Source organism: Dryas octopetala, chromosome 4, assembly GCF_963921425.1.
Source record: "Dryas octopetala chromosome 4, drDryOcto1.1, whole genome shotgun sequence".
Lineage (NCBI taxonomy): Eukaryota > Viridiplantae > Streptophyta > Magnoliopsida > Rosales > Rosaceae > Dryas > Dryas octopetala.
Window position 1 is genome coordinate 23,720,775 of NC_141369.1, and position 19,399 is coordinate 23,740,173.

Consider the following 19,399-nt stretch of genomic DNA (forward strand, 5'->3'; position numbering starts at 1 on the left):
GATCAACATTATCGAAATTCTGATTTTAAAAGAAGGGTTAACCTTGGGTACCCAGACGTGACCCAAGTATTGTCCTTGAATAAATAGAAGGCTAAACCAGACCTTGGTCAATGTTTCTCTTGTGTCTCTTCCAAGTTCAGAAACACATAACTGCAGCTGCAAACTCTCAGTCTCAGCCTCTCTGTTATGAGATGGCCAACCCACACTGCCTTGACATCACTCCCCACCCACCACCTCCGTTCTCTTATTCGAGCATGTGCACGCCAATTCTCTCTCAACATCAGCAAGAAATTCCATGCCGCCATTATAACCAGTGGGCTTGCCGCGTCACCGGACTCATTCCTCTACAATGCCCTCCTCCATCTCTACGCTGCCAGTGGCAGTGCGCTCTTTGCCCGCAAGCTGTTCGATAAAATTCCCAACTCTCACAAAGACACTGTGGACTGGACCATCCTGATGGGCTGCTTTGCTCGCCGCGGCCTGCCCCAAAGTGGGCTTCGTTTGTTTGCCGAAATGAGAAGAGACGGCGTGAGGGTGGACGACGTGGCAATGGTTTGCTTGTTCAGTGCGTGTGCTCGGTTGGGCAACGTTGAGATTGGGGTGCAAGGGCATGGTTTCATGGTGAAGGTGGGTTTGAGTTCTAGTGTCAAGGCCTGCACTGCGGTCATGGATATGTATGTCAAGTGTGGCCTATTGAGTATGGCGAGACGGGTGTTTGAAGAGATGGGGGAGCGGAGCGTTGTGTCGTGGACTGTGATTTTGGATGGTGTGGTTCAATGGGAAGGTGTGGGAAGTGGGAGAATGGTGTTTGATACAATGCCTGAGAGAAATGAAGTTGCTTGGACGATTATGATTGTTAGCTATGTGAGTATTGGGTTTATCCGCGAAGGCTTTTCCCTTCTTAAAGAAATGGTTTTTGGCTGTGGTTTGAGATTGAATTATGTCACCCTTTGCTCAGTTTTATCAGCATGTGCACAATCGGGAGATGTGACAATGGGGAGTTGGGTTCATGCCTATGCTTTTAAGACAATGGGGAATGAGATGGACATCATGGTGGGCACAACTTTGGTTGACATGTATGCAAAGTGTGGTAGAGTAGACACTGCGTTGAAAGTTTTCAAGCACATGCACCGAAGGAATGTGGTGACTTGGAATGCTTTGCTTAGTGGGTTGGCGATGCATGGAAGGGGTAAAGCTGTTCTGCATATGTTTCCTCATATGCTCAAAGAAGCCAAGCCAGACGATTTAACATTCACTGCTTTGTTGAGTGCTTGCAGCCACTCGGGCCTTGTTGAACAGGGTCGCCATTACTTTCATAATCTTGAAGCATCATATGGTGTAACACCTATGATAGAGCATTATGCTTGTATGGTGGATCTTCTAGGTAGGGCTGGTCGTTTAGAAGAGGCAGAGGACTTAATAAAGAAAATGCCAATGCCTCCAAATGAGGTTGTTCTGGGTTCCCTTCTTGGTTCCTGCTGTGTCCATGGAAACCTAAAGCTGGGCGAACACCTTCTGCAAGAGCTGGTTCAAATGGATCCCCACAACACAGACTATCATGTCCTGCTTTCAAACATGTATGCTTTAGGTGGAAAGCAGGACAAGGCTAACTCACTTAGACAGGTTCTTAAGAATAGGGGTATAAGAAAGGTGCCTGGAATGAGTTCAATTTATGTTGGTGGCCAAGTTCATGAGTTCTGTGCGGGAGATAAGTCACATCCACAGGCAATGGAGATTTACATGAAGTTGGATGAGATGATACAGAAGTTGAGATTGGCTGGTTATGTCCCGAACACTGCTTCTCAAGTTTTCTCTGGTTTTGATGATGGAGGTGATAGTGCAGATAAAGTGGAGGAGATAGAGCAGGCATTGTTCTGCCACAGTGAAAAGTTGGCAGTCTGTTTTGGGCTTATAAGCACAAGAGCTGGTTCGCCTCTTTATGTTTTCAAGAATCTACGTATATGCCTGGACTGTCATTCTGCTATGAAAATAGTTTCTCATGTTTATAATCGAGAAATTGTCATCAGGGATCGTAATCGATTTCATAGGTTCAAGCAAGGTTCTTGTTCGTGCTCTGATTATTGGTGATGGTTAGCCGCATGTCCAAATGATTGCACATAAATAATGCAAGTCTCGATGAATTAGATTTTTTGGCCTACTTGTACCTTATGAAGGAGATACCCCTGAAGAAATGCTGTATTTTATTATGTCCTGTTGAATCTTTCCTCCTCCACAGAGTATGAACTATGACGTTTATTCTTATCAGTGGCAGTGACTGATTTTCATATGCTTCTGGAAAGAAAGTGGCAAAATTTCAATTTGGTTCTGGGCAGGGGCAAAAAAACAAAAGAAGTCTGCATCTTCAAAGTTGTCGCATTATTCACCGTTAGAGGCTGCAAAACTTGGAGAATGGTCAAGGAAACAAGGATTCCATTGTCATTAATGCGGTTTATATATTAAATTTAATTATTAACATCAAATGGGGATGTAGCTCAAATGGTAGAGCGCTCGCTTTGCATGCGAGAGGCACGGGGTTCGATCCCCCGCATCTCCACTCTGTTTTTTCTTTGTTTTTGATATTTTCATTTTCAAAACTTTAAGTATAAGTAGCTCATTAAAAGGATACAAAAACAAAAGCATATGGGGATGTAGCTCAAATGGTAGAGCGCTCGCTTTGCATGCGAGAGGCACGGGGTTCGATCCCCCGCATCTCCACTTATTTTTTCACTTTTAAAACTGGTGGATGACCTTGACCATATTCTACTTGCTTCCCAAATTCATGAAATAACAAGTCCCTTTGTTCATTACTAATTTCTTTCATAAATTTTCAACCCAAACTTAAAACAGACAAATAAATGATAATTCGTACATACTGTGCTTATAGGGCAATCAAGGCACAGATTGCACAGAAAACAGTATGGAATACAAAGGGCAATCAAGGCAGATTTGGATATGGAAAATATTTCTTTTTCCTTCTCTTTTTCAAACAAGTAGCTTGAGGCAGGGACATACGGATTACAGAGGCAGCAGGGCTACAGATAACTGAACAACACATCAACAGGGAGTACATGCTAGTCTAATCAAACCACATTCTTGAGCTTCTCCTGTTTGTATTTATCATAATCTGCTAGCAATATGGCATTTAATGTCACATCCTCCATCAATTTCTTCACGATCTGTTCATTCGTGCATCAAATACAATCGGCTAGATAGAAAAAGATACAATTGCCCTTTCTAAATCTACTATATGTGTGTGTGTGGAGGAGGAGAAAATGAATCAAATAGATATCATATCGTAGTGGTTTTGAAGAAGAACTAACCGATTCTGTAATGCTTCGCAAAACATTATCCGGAACCCAACCAAGCACAGGTGGAACAACATAGTCCAAGTTTATGTCATATAGAACTCTAATCCAGCTTTGTGTTCTTTGTCTCTCAGGATACAGGGTTCCTTTAACACAGAGGTTAATGTTACCTGAGGGGTAGTCAGTAGGGAGGCCCAGCATTTCCAATCTTGTCTAGCAAATTAAAAAAATTATGAATTAGTAAGTACATGCACCACAAGCTTCATTCATTCACTAAACTGCTTAATTTTTGACAATATTAACTTTAATTAATTTATAGTGTGCTTACAATTTCAAGCTCAAGGACCTTGGAGATGTCATGAGGAACATGAGGAGGGTAGTCTTTCGCCATGGATTTGCATCTTAACTTGGCGTATAACACAACGTACATAGACAGGAACAAAACTTGTATGTCTGACATCTGAATTCTCCACTCTTTCTGCATATGTACACACATACATACATACATTCATTAATTATTCGATAAAGAAAACCTATTTAGAAGGAACAGAGAGGAGCATTAGGCACCTCGTGAATTTGGTTTTTTTGTTTGTGCGGAAATATTGCTTTAACAACCCTTTCTTCGTCCTCCAAATATTGATCAAATGAAGCCTGCATTTTAAAGTAGCATCAGTACCAATTCCACACTATGCCAGACCTTAATTGGGTCTGTGGGTGTGATTTTAAGAGAGAGAGAGAGAGAGAGAGATGAATAGTACCCCAGAGGACTCATAGAGAGGGGCATCAAAATTATATTTAAAGTAGAAGGTTAAAGACTTCTGATCCTTTGGCTGTTTTGATTTTAACACCGCCTTTGCATGGCAAGGCCTGTCTTGCTGCTTCTTCAGCTTCTTCCCCTTCAAATTTTCGGGTCCATAACGCATGCCTCTACCAAGAAAAAACTGGGGTTGGCATGTAACAATAAGACCAGTAGCAAACTCACCCATTTTCACTTTACCAAATTGCACAGTAGCTTTCTTCTATCTTTTTTTATATCACAGTTTTTGCAGTTGAGAAAAAAAAAATGAGCAAACTTTTCCAGGCTGGTAGCGGACCTAGTGGAAGATGGAGCAACGCAAGTACAAGAAAGTTGCAACATCTCCAACACCCTCTCTACACAGACTACACTCTTAGCCATACGCAACTTTTTGCTCTAAATCAGCATTTTCAACTCCACACTGTACTATTACTGACCTATTGTGTGCTCTAAATCAGGAGTTGAAAGCATTTGCAACTCCACACTGTACTATTACCGACCTATTGTGTGCTCTAAATCAGCATTTTCAACTCCACACGGAACTATTACTGTGCTCTAAATCAGCATTTTCAACTCCACACGGAACTATTACTGACCTATTGTGTGCTCTAAATCAGCATATTCAACTCCACACGGAACTATTACTGACCTATTGTGTGCTCTAAATCAGCATTTTCTGCTCTAACCATATGCAACCCATGTGTATGCATGTGCTTTAAATGAGACGCTACTCTATCACACAAAACGCTGTAAGCATTTTTGTTAGTGTTTCATAACACTGAGAATGGAAATGATACGACAACACTAGATTGACCCTTACATGCAAAATTTTTAGAGATGCAAGATTCTTAAAGATATTTTGAACGATAATGTGGTACCACTCAATGCACCCCTACATGCTTAACCAGTACTTATGTATCATCTTCTGCAGTAAGGGATGCAAACAAAATATTTGTGGAGTACAGAGTAGGTACTACAGCTACGTATAATGATATCTTGAACAGTTGGTAGTTACATCAGTTGGAGGTTGAAAGGAAAGGGGTGTTTTTCCCATAAGAAATGAAATCACAGTGTAGTTTCTTACACCATTTGAACTGGCCATTTTCTAGATATAATCTAGCCAAATCAAAACTGAAATTATGTGACATATATAGATGCACTTCATCCTGCTAGGAAGATCATACATCAAAGACACAGCAAAATGCCTCCCATATCTTGACAAATAAAAATTTGAAATAGTCATGGTATGTTTGTTATTCATTCATTCGCCGTAAAATGATTTAAATACTCAAATATCATTTGTAGGGGGTCTTCCCCATGTCAGTTTGGATTTTAACTTCTATGCAGAATATGGTATTCTTAGGGCCATTCTCTGAGCAAGCCAAGGCCTTTCTGGATCTGGGTCGATGAAACCATGCTTGAGGAACTGATCTGCTTCCTCATCTACGAGTTCTCTACACCACGTCACCCGTTTTGATGGGCAACTACCCGGTCCGAAACACCTGCAATTTTGATTCAACAATACAAGCTTATCAACTTCTGCTTCTAGTCACTTAGTACTATGCAGATGGACTAAACGTGTGATACCTGTATTCATAAAAGCAAGCGCTTCTTTCGTTCTCTGTTTTACCCCAATTATTCCAGCCTACATGTTTGATACATCCATCCATATATGTATATGCAAAGACCACCCTTCCAAAAGGTCCCCATGGTCGTCCCAGATGTGCATATGAAGTCCCACCATTTCCAGTGATTACACATCTGCAACAATTTCACAAATTGTTCATCAATGAAGTACACGAAAACTCAATTAAATGATTGAAAGCAAAAGATAAACGGAAAAGCAAAACCTATACAAACTCATCAGATCGGGCATAACCCCATTACGTTTTTGCATCAAGAACAATCTAATAGAAACTATAGTCTGCTATAATGAAGATGAGGATGAAGATAAACATTTTAAACAAATATGACATGGTGATGGAAATCAACTTCCTTGCAAACAGATTGGATCCATTTGGGACTCTATGTTTGCATCAATAGTGAAACACTTGAATCAAGGCTGTAAGGACAATCCAAATCCAAATAAATGAAAGATTTGCCACTTTCTACCAGTACATATGGAAGCTATAATTTGCTATGTCAGGATAAAAACAGGAAAGACTATCAAAGCAAGAGTTCATTTAAATATTACTGGCATATGTTTACCTCAGAATGTAAGCGAGCAGGCACTTCTCTTTTTTTGTTTTTCCAGTTGTCTTTTTATTACTCTGTTGGCTCTCTCACTTTACAGTACAACTAATTGCTTTAAATCACTCGAGCCAATTAGATTTACTTCTTCAAACATCATGTTGATTTAGAGAATCATATCTCAAGATCATAAATTCTAATGGGATAGTGTGATACCTCTCCAGGAAAAATGATAATCAAATTGTAGTTTGCAAATAACTTATGGATTTAGTTGCTTGTGTAAGAACCAAGAAATTTCACCAAAAATTAGCAAAAACAAAAAGATTAGTGAACCACATACCTTAAGAATACATATCCAGTTGTCTCCTGGGATGATTTCCTGCTTTGGGCAGTTATGAAACCTGCTCCCTTGCAGTGTATATGACAATGCTCCAAAAGAGCTGTGCTATTGCCAAAAATGAAGTCCACACTGCCTTCAACATAACAATCTTTCAGATACTGCTTTCCATAGTGCAAGTACAGGGTATCCTGCATCAAAAGTAAAAAGAATCCATCAGTTAGACTGATAACTCCTCTCACTTATCCTCAAATGTAAGCGGCAGTTGGAAGCAATTTGCACATACAAACATCTAGATCATCCACCATAATTACATATGTTATAGTAAAGGCAAACAATACGAGTTTGTACCCACCAGGAATTCTGAGAAAATGAATTAACTAAGATGAATTATTCAGAGAGTGACCATCAAACTGTCATAAAATGTGTTGCATAAATTCTGTAATCTACAAAAGTAACTAATTGAGACAGTGGACATACCTGCCATCCAAGGAACCTGCAATTATAGAAGGAACATCTATCAGCTGTTACTCTAATCGCCACAGCTTGGCCTGAACCCTACCAAACAAAATGAGGAAAGCAATTAAAAACAATGTTGACAGTAAAAGAAGTTCAAATCTTGAAGTGAGGAGGAAAAATCAAAGAATTCGTATAATTTTAAAACAAATCCCATAACTACAAATTTTAAACATTCCTCAATTTCTCTAAATCTGTTTTTTCCTACTCATCCAAACAAAAATAAGAGAAATGAAGATCTCTCTTTTCTTCTCTCCTAACTAAAGTGGCCAAAAACACACTTAAACCAAAGGAACTACTAACTCCAGCATTCATAATACCAATAGAACAAAACCCAATAGATTAATAAGGATAAACAGTAGGTGAAATTTCAAGTATAGCCACTTGTTCAAACGACTAGTTTCAACATGCCCAAAATCAAAATGCTTAAACTCTACACACAAAAAAACAAAGCAACCAAAAGATGCCATCTTGAACAATAACTAACTAGATGAAAGTAAGAACTGAAACAAAGTTAAAGTTCACCTCAGGAGAAGAGTTCTCAAAAGTGATGTTCTCGGCAATAAAATCCTCTCCCTCCACAATAGTACTCCCACACCCGAAAGTCCCAGTCCCAATCACACGAGAAGCCTACAAAACAAAGCCCAAAACCCAAAACGTCAGCAAGCAAACACGCACACCGCACGTGTCACATACCCAAGTGGGTAGAACCAAAAAAGGGTCAGCTGACCTGATGATGCTCGATTTTGGTGGCGGTGTTGTTCCAGGTGAGCACAGTGAGCTCCGGACGCAGACCCGCGAGGGTGATGAGGTTCTTGGTCTTGGGGACGTAGACGGGCTGCTTGTAGACGCCCGGGGAGACGCGAATCACAGTGCGACACGTGTTGCAGAGAGGGACGGCGTCTATGGCCTCCTGCACCGTCCGGTAGTCTCCGGAGCCGTCCTGTGCCACCCTTATCACATAGGCCGACATTTTGATTGGTACCCTGTAAATTTTTGTAGAGAGTAGATACTGTCTTTAGTGTTTACTTACATATATATATATATAGTATAGTAATATAGTGGCGGTGGGATCGATATTCGATAGCATAGCGGAGATAAAAATAAAACGCAGACACAAATCCACAAAAATAATGTTAAAGTCTTTGGAATCTTTTCTTCTTTTCTTCTTTTCTTTTTTCAGCAGGACGGAAATGTTACTCTGTGAGCGTTATCCAAATCTTATATACAACACCTCATCTTCCACATCCAATCCTTCAAATACTAACCATGTGTCACCAGTTTCGTGAGTCAAATATTGTATACAAAAAATTTCTCCACCGATTGATTGTCCCATAAAAAATCTAAATAGATCATTCATATAGAGTTTATCAAGTGAAATTATTTTCATACAAATTTGTAATCACAACTACAATTTGTTACATTTTGGTGTCGAAAAAAAAAAAGGGAGTTTTCGGTTAGCATTTTGGTTTCGAAATCCAACCTGTCAAATGGGAAACGGATGCCTATTTTTAAAATTTTATACTTTTCATTTTTTTAGTGAATAAATGATTTATTAGTATGGTTAGCAACTTAGCATTCATTTAATTATTGCAATTTATGAGGATATAAGGTACAGTTTGATTTTCAAAAAAATTAGGTACACCGTACACTTTAAGAGATTTATAAGTTTAGGACTAGGCGTGCACCGTGGCACGATTGGTTTGTAAAACAGAAAACAAATCAATAAAACTTTAGAATAAAACAGAAAATATATGGCACATTTTTTAATTGAAAAATATATAAGGATCAAATTTGGGTGCAGATGGTACAATCTTAGGACTCTTCTTACTAAAGTTGTAAACTACTCGAACAACTGTTAATTTTGGTAGTTAATTGATGCATTTGCGTGGACAATTGAAAGAAAATAAAATTGACTTTGAAATTTGCATATATCGTCCGAGACAGAGAAAGTCTCGAAGCTGTGACGGGGCAAGACTCCCGCAAGAAATAACGACCGGACGCTGTTTTCGCAGAAGAGGAGAAATGCCAACAACGTACGTACGCAAACATATAAATAGATTTCACAATTTCAGACTTAATTTGTCGACATTAAACCTCAAATTGATTGAAGGATCGATCATGACGCGTTACTACACCTACTACTCCAACAACGAGGGCGGCGCCGACGACTTCAACGACTACGATCCGACGCCGTACGAAGGCGGATACGACATGGATCTCACGTACGGCCGCCCCCTGCCTCCGTCCGAGGATATTTGCTACCGCCACTCCAATTCGCCGGACGATGATCAGTACGACCAGCCTGAGTTCTCGTCGTCGGAGCCCACGGCCTACGACGACGAGGCCGTCAGTGATGAGTACTGCAACTACGTCCGCCCCTCCGTCGATCGGAGGCCTCATAATTATGTGGAGGAGGAGCGTATATTAGCAGGTGAAGGTGGCTATGGTCGCAAGAAAGTGAGTTTTCATCACCAATTCACAAACACAACCTCAAATTTCTGTACTTTCTTCATATATATATATGCGAGTTAATTAATTAATTATGATCTCTTATAGAAATGAACATTGGATTAACTAAATTAAACTGTACCACGTACTAATTGATCCCCTCAATTCCATGCACACCAGTCTCCCTCGCGATCATCTTGGTGGCCAGGGTGTTGTACCAGCGACGGAGCAATTCAGTGACATCCGCCGAGGCAGGAGCAAAGGGTACGTTACAAAGGTTCTTGCATGGTCACATGGCATGGCTATCTGTATCATCGGCTAGTTTTCGGACCTGTCGTCTCTCGTGATCCTGTCCTACATGCCATGCACCCTTAATTATCTTTCTAATGCTAACTTAACATCAAGTTGTGCAACTTTTTAATTATTTTCAATAATTGTAATTCATCTCAAATATATATATGTATTGCATATGTATATACATTTTTTTACATTTTCGCAAATGCATAGATGTATACATTATTCAACTTATTCTTTCACTATACTTTAAATTAAATAGTTATAGTCTTGCCCTTTTTGCTTTTCATGTAATCATTTTTTAAGAAAAATAACCTTTTGTGTACCAAAAATAACCTTCTAATATGTACAACCGAACTGAACCTAAACCTCATCGGTTTGGTCTGTTCAATCGGTTTGGGTTGACATATTTTTTTTCCTATTTTAACATTTAGAATCCAAATGTCCAAAAATTTGAAAATGGATCAAAACAGGGAATGTGCCAAAAATGAAAATAAGTTGACAAAAATGCAAAAAAAAAAAAAAAGGGCATAAACAATGGAATTTGGCCGAAAATGCGCTTAGGCAATAATGAGGCGACTGATTTTGTTCAACTCGTCGATTCCAATCAGCCTACCAAATTTCACGCGATTCCAAATTCATGGCCAATGATTCTTACTAGTTTTGTTCTATGTCATTTTTGAAGCCTAGAACATCCTCAACTAAGAAATTAAAAAAAAGTATAAATTTATTAAGATTACACAAAAGATTAAAAAAATAAATAATAAAGGCCATCGGTTCGATTTAGTTCTTATGATTTTTTAAAGATTAGAATCGAACCTAAAGGATGGTAAGTTCGGTTCAATTTTTGGTTAAAAACTAACTTTTTTGGTTTGATTCGGATTGGTTCGATCGGTTTGGTTGGTTTTTCGGTTTTCAAACCCACCCCTGGTCCTTTGAGAATTTATACATGTATAACTTGAGCTACTACATTTAACATTTTACTCATCCTATTCATCATTGAACTAGCATTCTATTTGAGGGGGATAAAACAAGTATTTCAAAGGGCCCATAGAAATAATCACGCGGCCCACTTCTCAAACATTCTGGGCCCTGGGTATGATAAGGGTCAATTTCATTGAAACATGACACGTGTCACTGGGTCCCGCGAGAGGTAACGACATGACGCTATTTTCACACGGCGACAAGAAACTGTCAACGACTATAAAACAAAGAGCAGCTCAGATCTGAGTCCTGTATTCTTGTCATTTTGACAGTCACAATTGAGTTGTTCCGAATCGCAGAACGATGCCGTACTACTCTCACCAGGACCAAGTCACCGACTTCGATGAGTACGATCCGACTCCCTACGGAGGCGGGGTCGACTTAGCTCTCACCTACGGCCGCCCTCTCGAGCCGTCCGAGGAGACCTGCTACCCTCTCTCATCCTCGCCGTCCGATGAGTTCGACTACGATCGCCCCCAGTTCACCTCCTCCGCCGAGCCCTCTGCCTATGCAGACGAGGCCTTAGATAATGAGTACAGCAGCTACGAACGACCCAAGCCCCGACCCGGTTTCACTCCAGGTGGGGCCCGACCCCAGGGAGGTGAGTACGGAGGCAGTCCCCAACCGGCCTACGGGTTCCAGCCTGGCCAGAATAGGCCTTCTGAGTATGGATCCGAGGAGCCCGGATCGGAGTATGGATCTGGGTATGGTCGGAAGCCGGAGTATGAACAGTCTGGTTCGGAGTATGGTTCTGGGTACGGTAGGAAGCCCGTCTCCGATGAGCCGAGTTCCGAATATGGATCTGGGTATGGTCGGAAACCCGAGTACGAGGCGCCTGTATCCGAGTATGGATCTGGGTACGGTCGAAAGCCCGAGTACGAGGCACCAGAATCCGGTTACGGCGATGAGCCGCCGAGGAAGCCCAGCTACGGGAGGCCCAGTTATGAGAACCCGGAAAGCGAGGAGAGGCCCGGGTATGGGAGGAGTGAGTTTGAGCCGCCGAGGCAGCCCAGCTATGGGAGACCCAGTTATGAGACCCCGGAAAGCGAGGAGAGGCCGGAGTATGGCAGTTCCGGTTATGGGAGGAGTGAGTTTGAGAAGCCTGGTTATGGCGATGAGCCGCCGAGGAGGCCCAGCTATGAGAGTGAGGAAAGTGAGGAGAGACCCGCTTATGGGAGTTCGGGTTATGGGCGGGCTGAGACTGAGAGGCCTGGTTACGGTGATGAGTCGCCGAGGAAACCCAGCTATGGCAGGCCCAGTTATGAGAAGCCGGAAACAGATGAGTATGAGAAGCCCAGTTATGGTCGGACCGAGGAGCAGGAGTACCGCAAGCCCAAGCCCAGTTATGGGAGGCGCGGTGATGATGATGATAGTGATAATGAGCGTCCTAAGTATGGGAGGCGCGGTGATGATGATGGTAGTGATAATGAACGTCCTAAGTATGGTGAAGAAAGCTATGGTCGCAAGAAATATGTGAGAGCCTCAAACTTTCTAATGATATATGTTATGTTTGCTTAAATGCTTCTCTACGAATTCATATAGTTGAGCTTAAAGAGTCATTTTACCTTCGATTATTTCATCTGTTTGTTATTTGTTGGCTTGGATTTTTATCATGCATTGTGTTAGCATCCCCTGTTCCCGATTTAGAATCATCTTTGGTTATACATCTCTTTTTCCTCAAATGTTTTATCTGCAAGTCAGGATTTCTGCATTCGAGTTGATCAAGGCTTACAGGGTATGCAATCAGGGATGAACCATTCTTATTGTTCTTTTACACATGCACTCTTGGTATCTTGTTATGTCCATTGTTAACTATTTTCATATTAGTTGGAATTTGGAAATTATTTTCAATAGCAATTAAATTCAGTCTAGGATGAGTGATGACTTATGCGATTAGATTGTATATAGTCATATGGTGCCTAAAATTCATGCGGGCCATGCCCCATCTGCATTAGTATTACCCAGTTAACACTATCGTAATTTACAAATTTACATGCATAAAACTTTAGCTTGTATGATGTAATAATGAGTCAATATATATCTTCCAGAGATACTCATCTTATCTTTGCATACGAAAGAATTACATGACTTGGATGCATTTTTCCCCCAAGGTTTTATTGTTCTGGATTTATAACCATTTGAATTCCATACCATTTGTAAATAGTTTCTTAAGGCACAAACTTTCTCGGCCCGACAAGCTTGAATCTCTGACATGACTGTAGGTCTTTGGTGTTTCTATGTCCTAATCATCTTTGCCTTCTGGATTCTTTGGATAAATTCTTGGTTTAAACTGTTTATTCTGTTGTAAGTTCAATGCTGTTGGTGAGGGAATCTAATAGTTGTCTGTAGTGTACCAGTTGGGTATTTTGGTGGTCTAAAAATGTACCTCTCTCTTCTTCACTTGTTTGTTTAAACAAATCTTTATCTGATCTCATCTCATCTCATATATGAACATGGCAGGGTGATGATGACTCTGATGATGATGAGAACAAGCGCAATCGCCACCATCGCAAGAGCTATGATGATGAATGATCAGGCCACTTGTGGTGTTGTCGATGGGAATGATATGCCTGATTTAGCTACTAAATAAAGGGTCGAGGCATGTATTCCTTTGAGTGGTATCATATCAAATGTTTTGAGTTTAAACTTTAAATTCCAAAGACATTTGCCTGCCAAACTCCAAACTCAAGTATGCGTGCATGTTTGTATTGGTTGGAAATAAGAATCCAGACTTCTGGATTGGACTATCTTGTTACTTGTGTTTATTTTAGTTGATGATGAATGTGCTTTTGTGTGGTTTGTTTAATGATTGCCTTTTTTTTGGAAGATGTTTATTGATTGCCTTTCAATTTGTAAGATTCCCTTTCTGTCATTGCTTTGTATGTTTTTAGAACATTCAAAAAGGAGAGAATATACTGTAAAATTTCCCCATCAAACTGTCCCGTTAGGGGCAGAAATTTCCCCATCATACACCCATTGGCAGCACAGGAGTGAGTGATTTCTTAAGTGCCATTTCTAATGGAAGACCTCTTATGATTAACAAACACCATATCAACCATAAGACACTTTGCTGTCCTTTTAGCATTCCGTCGCTACCTGGCAATAGGTCATTTGGCTACAAACCCTTCGACTACGAATTTGCATTCGCATGTTTGATATACGGCAATAGGTCATTTGGCTACAAACCGTTCAACTACGAATTTGCATTCACATGTTTGATATACGTAGATCTGTTTGAAAACCAATAACCAATCATGACTTTTGCCTAAGCATCCAAAAGTTGCTTCTGGTATTTGGTTGTAGACGTAGCCATCTTGGTTCTACGCATATCCCTGATCTTCTAGTTGCCAAACTCAGCCATTTTCCATGAATCCATCTTGGTTTTTAAGCTCCATAACTACCAAAAACAAGAGCTGTATATGGACCTCTACCAATTGGAAGATTTGTTGGATTTATTTCTGAAGAGAACATCAAAAAGATGATTGGTAACAACAGGACCAGGGATGAGAGCACTTCCAAATGTGGATAGAGAGCATTTGATGTAAAAAAACCTTAAGCTCCTACCCAACTGCATCCGGGACTCTTACTAGCACCATTAACCATCATGGCCTGCCTCATAACATTTGCTTCCATTGTCCTCCCTGCAGCAACATAAATATCACGAAGGAGAATATAATACCCACCTTTATCTGGTTTCAACTCTATCAGCCTCTTTAAAACCCTCTCACCCATATTAGCATCACCATAAGTTCTGCAAGCTGCAAGCAGCGTTCCCCAAACAACATCATTGCTTGCCATTGGCATGCTACTGATCAATTTGTATGCTTCCTCCAATCGCCCTGCCCTGCCTAACATATCCACCACACACCCATAATGCTCAATGCGGGCTTCGACTCTGTAGTCATTTTGCAGTCTCTCAAATACTCTGAGCCCTTCATCTACCAATCCCTTGTGTGTGTAAGCAACTAAAAGGGCTAAAAACGTAACCCCATCAGGTGGAACACCAGTACCAATCATACACTCAAACAAAGCCAATGCATCGTCAGCATTGCCATGGTTTGCACATGCTGAAATCATCGAATTCCAAGTGATCAAGCTCTTCCTGTTCATCTTATTGAATAAGTGCCACGCTCGGTCCATGCATCCACACTTTGCATACATGTCAATCAGCGCATTGCAAAGTGAAACCATCCAGGCAAATCCATTCTCATCAATATATTGGTGGATGCATATCCCCGTTTCCACATCACCCGAATCCGTACAAGCTGAGATTACACTCACCAAGGTGACCTCGTCGGGGCTCACTCCTGCATGATTCATTTCCCAAAACAAATCAAGCGCTTCCCTCGACTGCTTTGCTTGGGAATAGCCAGAAATCATAGCAGTCCAAGAAACCACATCCCTCTCAGGCATCTCATCAAATACTTGGCGTGCAAATTCCAACTCCCTGGCTCTCACATGCGCAACAACCAAACCCGACCATGAAACAACATCAGCAGACACCCCCTCAGCAAAAACTCGTCTTGCCGCAATGGGTATTCCTCTTGCCGCATATAAATGAATCAATGCATTCTGTACAAACAAATGCGAGCAAAACCCGAACTTGAGCGCAACCCCATGTATCTCATCGGATGCGATAATCAAAGGCATATCCAATTTCATTCTTGACCGCGATTTCAGCAAAAATGTGAAGGTGAACTCATCTGGGTCGACGCAGTTCAGCCTCATCTGGTTAAAAAGAAGTACCGAATGCCAAGGCAACGAGCTTTTGGAGTGGCCCCGGATGAGGGTATTGTAGAAGAAAGTGTTTGGTTGGGGCATTTGAGAGAATAGGCGGTGGGCGTAGCTTAAGTCACCCGAGGGTGAGACCGCGGCGAAGCGGAACATCTTGGCGAGGACGATGGAGTTGTGGTGGAGGTTTGAAAGGATTGCGCGGGCGTGAATTTGCTTCAGGTGTCTCATGGAGAGGCATGTATGAGCCATGGAGGCGAGGCTGAAGCTGAGGCTTACTTGCCATTGTTGATGGTCTTGCTGGGGCATAAGGTTGTGATCACTGTTGGCTCAGTCTTTTCAACGGTATTTTAAACGCTGTGTAGTTTTTGGGATATGGGGAACTCTTTGTCTGAGTCATTCCTGATTCCCCATACACTTGTTGACATGGGGAATGACTCATTTAGTTTTAGTTTTTTTTTTTTTTTAATGACTCATTTAGTTGCCAATAATAGAAGAATAAAAATAAGTTAAGTTAATATTTAAATAAATGAAATATTGTTATATTATTTGATCAATAAATTTGATGACCTATCATACTCATTGTTAAATACGCAGTATTCCGTCCTTCATAGAGAGAATGTACTACTTTCAAATCTCATGAATGACAATTGGGGATAAAAAGTTATAATAATAATGGAAAAACAACCTCTTAAATTTTTTAGAGATGCACCTTTTTCCATGAATCTAGCAAGAGTTATGCACCCATATCATGGAGAGTAAATGAATCACATTTTTTCTTGAGTTAATTACACTTACACCCCCTGAGGTTTATCGGCTTTTCACATACACCCCCTGGGGTTTCAATAATTACACATACACCCCCTGAAGTTTTAAAACTGCTACATATAACCCCCTATAGTGAGACGAAAATGATGAGAAATTATGCAAAAAAGCATGCTAAAAGATTAAATAGCCTAATAAAATTATTCAAGGTATAAGATCCAACCTGAATACAAATATTTTCTTTTTTATTTATTTATTTATTTTTCTTGTAGGGGGTTATATGCAACAGTTTTAAAACCTCAGGGGGTGTATGTGTAATTATTGAAACCCCATGGGGTGTATGTGAAAAGACGATAAACTTTAGGGGGTGTAAGTGTAATTAACTCTTTTTTCTTTTGTATTTTGGTCGGTTAAAAGAGTAAATGGTGTCGTCCACATTAAGAATTAAAAGTGTCAGACTACATTCCGGACACTACAAATGAATCGATAAGTTTGTATTACGATCCAGTGCAAGCATTTTTTCTTTTCTAGCATCTACCCTCTCAATAGAACCAACCGCTGCCCAAAAATTTGGCCTCATAATACAGAAGAGAAAAAAGAAGAAGTACAAAGTGGAACTAGAGGAGCTTCTTCCTCTCAAAGAACATCTTAAGATGCCATAGTTGTAAACCAGCAACTGACAAGCAAACCAGCAGGGAAAGGAAGCTAAACGTTGCCATCCCTGAGTAAGTTGATCTATTAAGTTGTTGCATTTCTTCCTCCCTGAAACACCAAAACAGAAAAGGGAAAAAAAACAAAAAGGAACACGTTCTTTATTCTTCTCAATCAAAGCAGTCTCAGAACAAATAGGGTCCAATATCTCGAGTCAAATTTAAATAATTATGTAAAAGCTTCTGAAAAAATGTACCAAAATAAAAAGCAAAATGTTGGATGGGAAAAAAATTGCAGACAGTTCTGCTTTCCTACTATTTAGTAACAAACCCAAACATTAGACTGAATTTTTTTTTTATCATTTTACATTTTAATATAGTCCCATATTAGGTGAATTTCCCGAAAGGAACAAGTCCTGGTTAGAAGTCAAACGGCAAAATTGTAAAGGAAAATGTTTTAATCAAAGAAAGAGGAAGAAGAAGCAAAAAAATGAAGAGAGAGAGAGAGAGAGAGTGACGGGTATCCAGACTACTAGAGCAACGGAAATAAACAAATTGTCAAGGTCCAAAGAACTAAGAATCTAAGATCTATTGTAAAAGAAATGGTAATAATAATCAAATCTGTACTCCAATTGAAACCAAAAGAAAAATCATCGTATTCGTGTAAACACAGTTTAAAAAAAAATAAAAGCAAAAGGGAGCAATAAAATTTAGACAGGTAATTATTCTTTATTATTACGTGAAGACAAGGAATAATCAAATGAAGATCCACAGCACTATTTACCGTTAGGCAAGTAGAGAGTGAAGCAGCACATTCTCTTTTCCAACAAAATCAAAATTACTTCAAACAACCACATGGATTATAATGTTTCATCATTATCAAAATGTGAAACTGAGCCACGTACTGGAGATTTTTAGGTAGAAAAATTATTGATTATGTACCTTTCACGAAGATAAAACATCTCATCATGAATGGATTGCACAGTATCATACAACTTTTTCAGCTCAAGTTCCATTATCTAGCACAAGGAATGAAAATAATATCAGAACAAGACATGACCTGTATCTTTTCATCGGTATATTATATATTTTCTACAAGAATAAAATACCAATTAATGAATTAGAAACAAATGTAACAAGGATATTCAATATAATTAGCATTCACCAGATGATTAGGCTGCTTTTATTTTTGGTCTTGACAAAAAAAAATCTTTACATTTTGGAATTTGTGTGATATTCATATTTCAACATGGAATCCTATTGCTTTAGTAATTCTAACTCTATAAATAACAGCCTTGTATTCTCTGTTGACAATCAACAAGTAGTAAACTAGATTTCGTCCTTGTATTCATATGTTCCGGGTTCACTAGCATCACATAAGAACCAAGTTTTTCTTCACATTGCAAATCAAAAATCAGGAAGAACATCAAAAACAAGAATGGAAATGCATGTGTTTGTATGTGTGCTTGTAGAAGATTGCTTACTTCAATCTGCCCTTTCTTGGCAACCTTGGACCAGTCCTTAGCAGCAACACCAGTTTTCCAGTCAAAATCAATCGTCACTGTGGTCGGGGGCTTATGATCGGATACCCAAAAGCAAGCCGAATAATCCCCACTCTCTGCCGCAGTAAACGCAAAGTTTCCCGAATCCACGTGATCCCCATGGTGATAATTACTTCCATAAGGTGAGGTCACCTGCAACAACAAACCCATAGCACCCGCAGATCAAATATCCAAACCAAGCCCAAAAAAGCCAACTTTACAATATAAATCAATAAACCCAATTGGAGAAATCTTTAAGAGAATGTACACATAAAGAACACAATCACACTACGGCCATTTTGACTTTTGAGATTGTCATTGCCTATGCTTTGCCTAAACATTAGCTTCACTCTGAAAAGAATTAAACATTTTGTCACATTAGTCTCTTAGAACAGATTCAAGACTAGATTGAAGGAAAACCCAATCAAAAAAATGGTTTTATAAAAAACAAAAAACCCAAATCACAGTTTTGGATGAATTCAGAAATCGAAACAGACCCACAAACACAGAGGGTTTGGGGATTACCCTGACAGTGAGCTTGTGGGAATCAGGTACAGGGAAGCCCTCATTGGGGTTGACGACGGAGTACTTGCCCACAGTCATGGCGTTGCTCTTTATGTCGTCTGAAATGCACTTGGTGGCGCCCGATGGAAGGTCGAATCGCATGGACTGCGCCACTGATGACATTAATCCCAAAATCAAAATGACCCAAACATTGATTTGGGACATTGTGTCAGAAACCCCAGCCCTGCTGGTGCAATGGAGAAAATAATTAGGTTTTCTTGGGGGTGAGAAAAATTGGGGAATAAAGGCTTCGGGGGGAAGTAGTTTTGGTCGGA

At 40.1% G+C, this 19,399-nt stretch overlaps 6 protein-coding genes, 2 non-coding genes and 1 pseudogene across 10 annotated transcripts; 5 read left to right on the forward strand and 4 right to left on the reverse strand.

The window, feature by feature from the left end:
• Nucleotides 1-133: 133 nt before the first annotated feature.
• LOC147288529 (Pentatricopeptide repeat (PPR) superfamily protein) lies at nt 134-2,214 on the forward strand. Its single transcript, XM_086242173.1, has one exon. It carries the CDS (start codon nt 187-189, stop codon nt 2,086-2,088), a length of 1,902 nt encoding a protein of 633 aa, XP_086098299.1. The 5' UTR covers nt 134-186; the 3' UTR covers nt 2,089-2,214.
• Nucleotides 2,215-2,481: 267 nt separating this feature from the next.
• TRNAA-UGC (transfer RNA alanine (anticodon UGC)) lies at nt 2,482-2,554 on the forward strand. The gene has a single exon. It is a non-coding gene; the product is annotated as a tRNA-Ala (tRNA).
• An 88-nt stretch (nt 2,555-2,642) lies between these two features.
• On the forward strand, nt 2,643-2,715 carry TRNAA-UGC (transfer RNA alanine (anticodon UGC)). The gene has a single exon. It is a non-coding gene; the product is annotated as a tRNA-Ala (tRNA).
• Nucleotides 2,716-2,924: 209 nt separating this feature from the next.
• Nucleotides 2,925-4,584, reverse strand: LOC147288532 (uncharacterized). 2 transcript variants are annotated; one of them, XM_086242084.1, is made up of 5 exons: nt 4,064-4,583; nt 3,873-3,956; nt 3,634-3,783; nt 3,321-3,518; nt 2,925-3,176 (listed from the first exon to the last, which is right to left on the reverse strand). In XM_086242084.1, exons 1-5 carry the CDS (start codon nt 4,289-4,291, stop codon nt 3,081-3,083), a joined length of 756 nt encoding a protein of 251 aa, XP_086098210.1. In that variant the 5' UTR covers nt 4,292-4,583; the 3' UTR covers nt 2,925-3,080. The 2 variants fall into 2 exon arrangements, with proteins under 2 accessions (XP_086098210.1, XP_086098209.1); XM_086242083.1 differs by having other exon boundaries at nt 2,925-3,518; nt 4,064-4,584.
• A 634-nt stretch (nt 4,585-5,218) lies between these two features.
• Nucleotides 5,219-8,228, reverse strand: PME31 (pectin methylesterase 31). Of its 2 annotated transcripts, XM_086241257.1 has the most exons (6): nt 7,875-8,227; nt 7,670-7,774; nt 7,109-7,186; nt 6,632-6,819; nt 5,689-5,862; nt 5,219-5,603 (listed from the first exon to the last, which is right to left on the reverse strand). In XM_086241257.1, exons 1-6 carry the CDS (start codon nt 8,115-8,117, stop codon nt 5,441-5,443), a joined length of 951 nt encoding a protein of 316 aa, XP_086097383.1. In that variant the 5' UTR covers nt 8,118-8,227; the 3' UTR covers nt 5,219-5,440. The 2 variants fall into 2 exon arrangements, with proteins under 2 accessions (XP_086097383.1, XP_086097384.1); XM_086241258.1 differs by lacking the exon at nt 7,109-7,186 and having other exon boundaries at nt 7,875-8,228.
• A 1,037-nt stretch (nt 8,229-9,265) lies between these two features.
• LOC147288534 (uncharacterized protein At5g39570-like) lies at nt 9,266-9,835 on the forward strand. The gene is made up of 2 exons (XM_086242707.1): nt 9,266-9,604; nt 9,776-9,835. Exons 1-2 carry the CDS (start codon nt 9,266-9,268, stop codon nt 9,833-9,835), a joined length of 399 nt encoding a protein of 132 aa, XP_086098833.1.
• A 1,285-nt stretch (nt 9,836-11,120) lies between these two features.
• LOC147288535 (uncharacterized) lies at nt 11,121-13,679 on the forward strand. The gene is made up of 2 exons (XM_086241099.1): nt 11,121-12,346; nt 13,334-13,679. The coding sequence occupies exons 1-2, from the start codon at nt 11,177-11,179 to the stop codon at nt 13,403-13,405; spliced, it is 1,242 nt and encodes a 413-aa protein (XP_086097225.1). The 5' UTR covers nt 11,121-11,176; the 3' UTR covers nt 13,406-13,679.
• A 129-nt stretch (nt 13,680-13,808) lies between these two features.
• LOC147288536 (pentatricopeptide repeat-containing protein At2g20540 pseudogene) lies at nt 13,809-15,966 on the reverse strand (annotated as a pseudogene).
• Nucleotides 15,967-16,777: 811 nt separating this feature from the next.
• Nucleotides 16,778-19,399, reverse strand: LOC147288537 (emp24/gp25L/p24 family/GOLD family protein). Its single transcript, XM_086240576.1, has 4 exons — nt 19,086-19,399; nt 18,504-18,713; nt 17,962-18,038; nt 16,778-17,131 (listed from the first exon to the last, which is right to left on the reverse strand). Exons 1-4 carry the CDS (start codon nt 19,287-19,289, stop codon nt 16,987-16,989), a joined length of 636 nt encoding a protein of 211 aa, XP_086096702.1. The 5' UTR covers nt 19,290-19,399; the 3' UTR covers nt 16,778-16,986.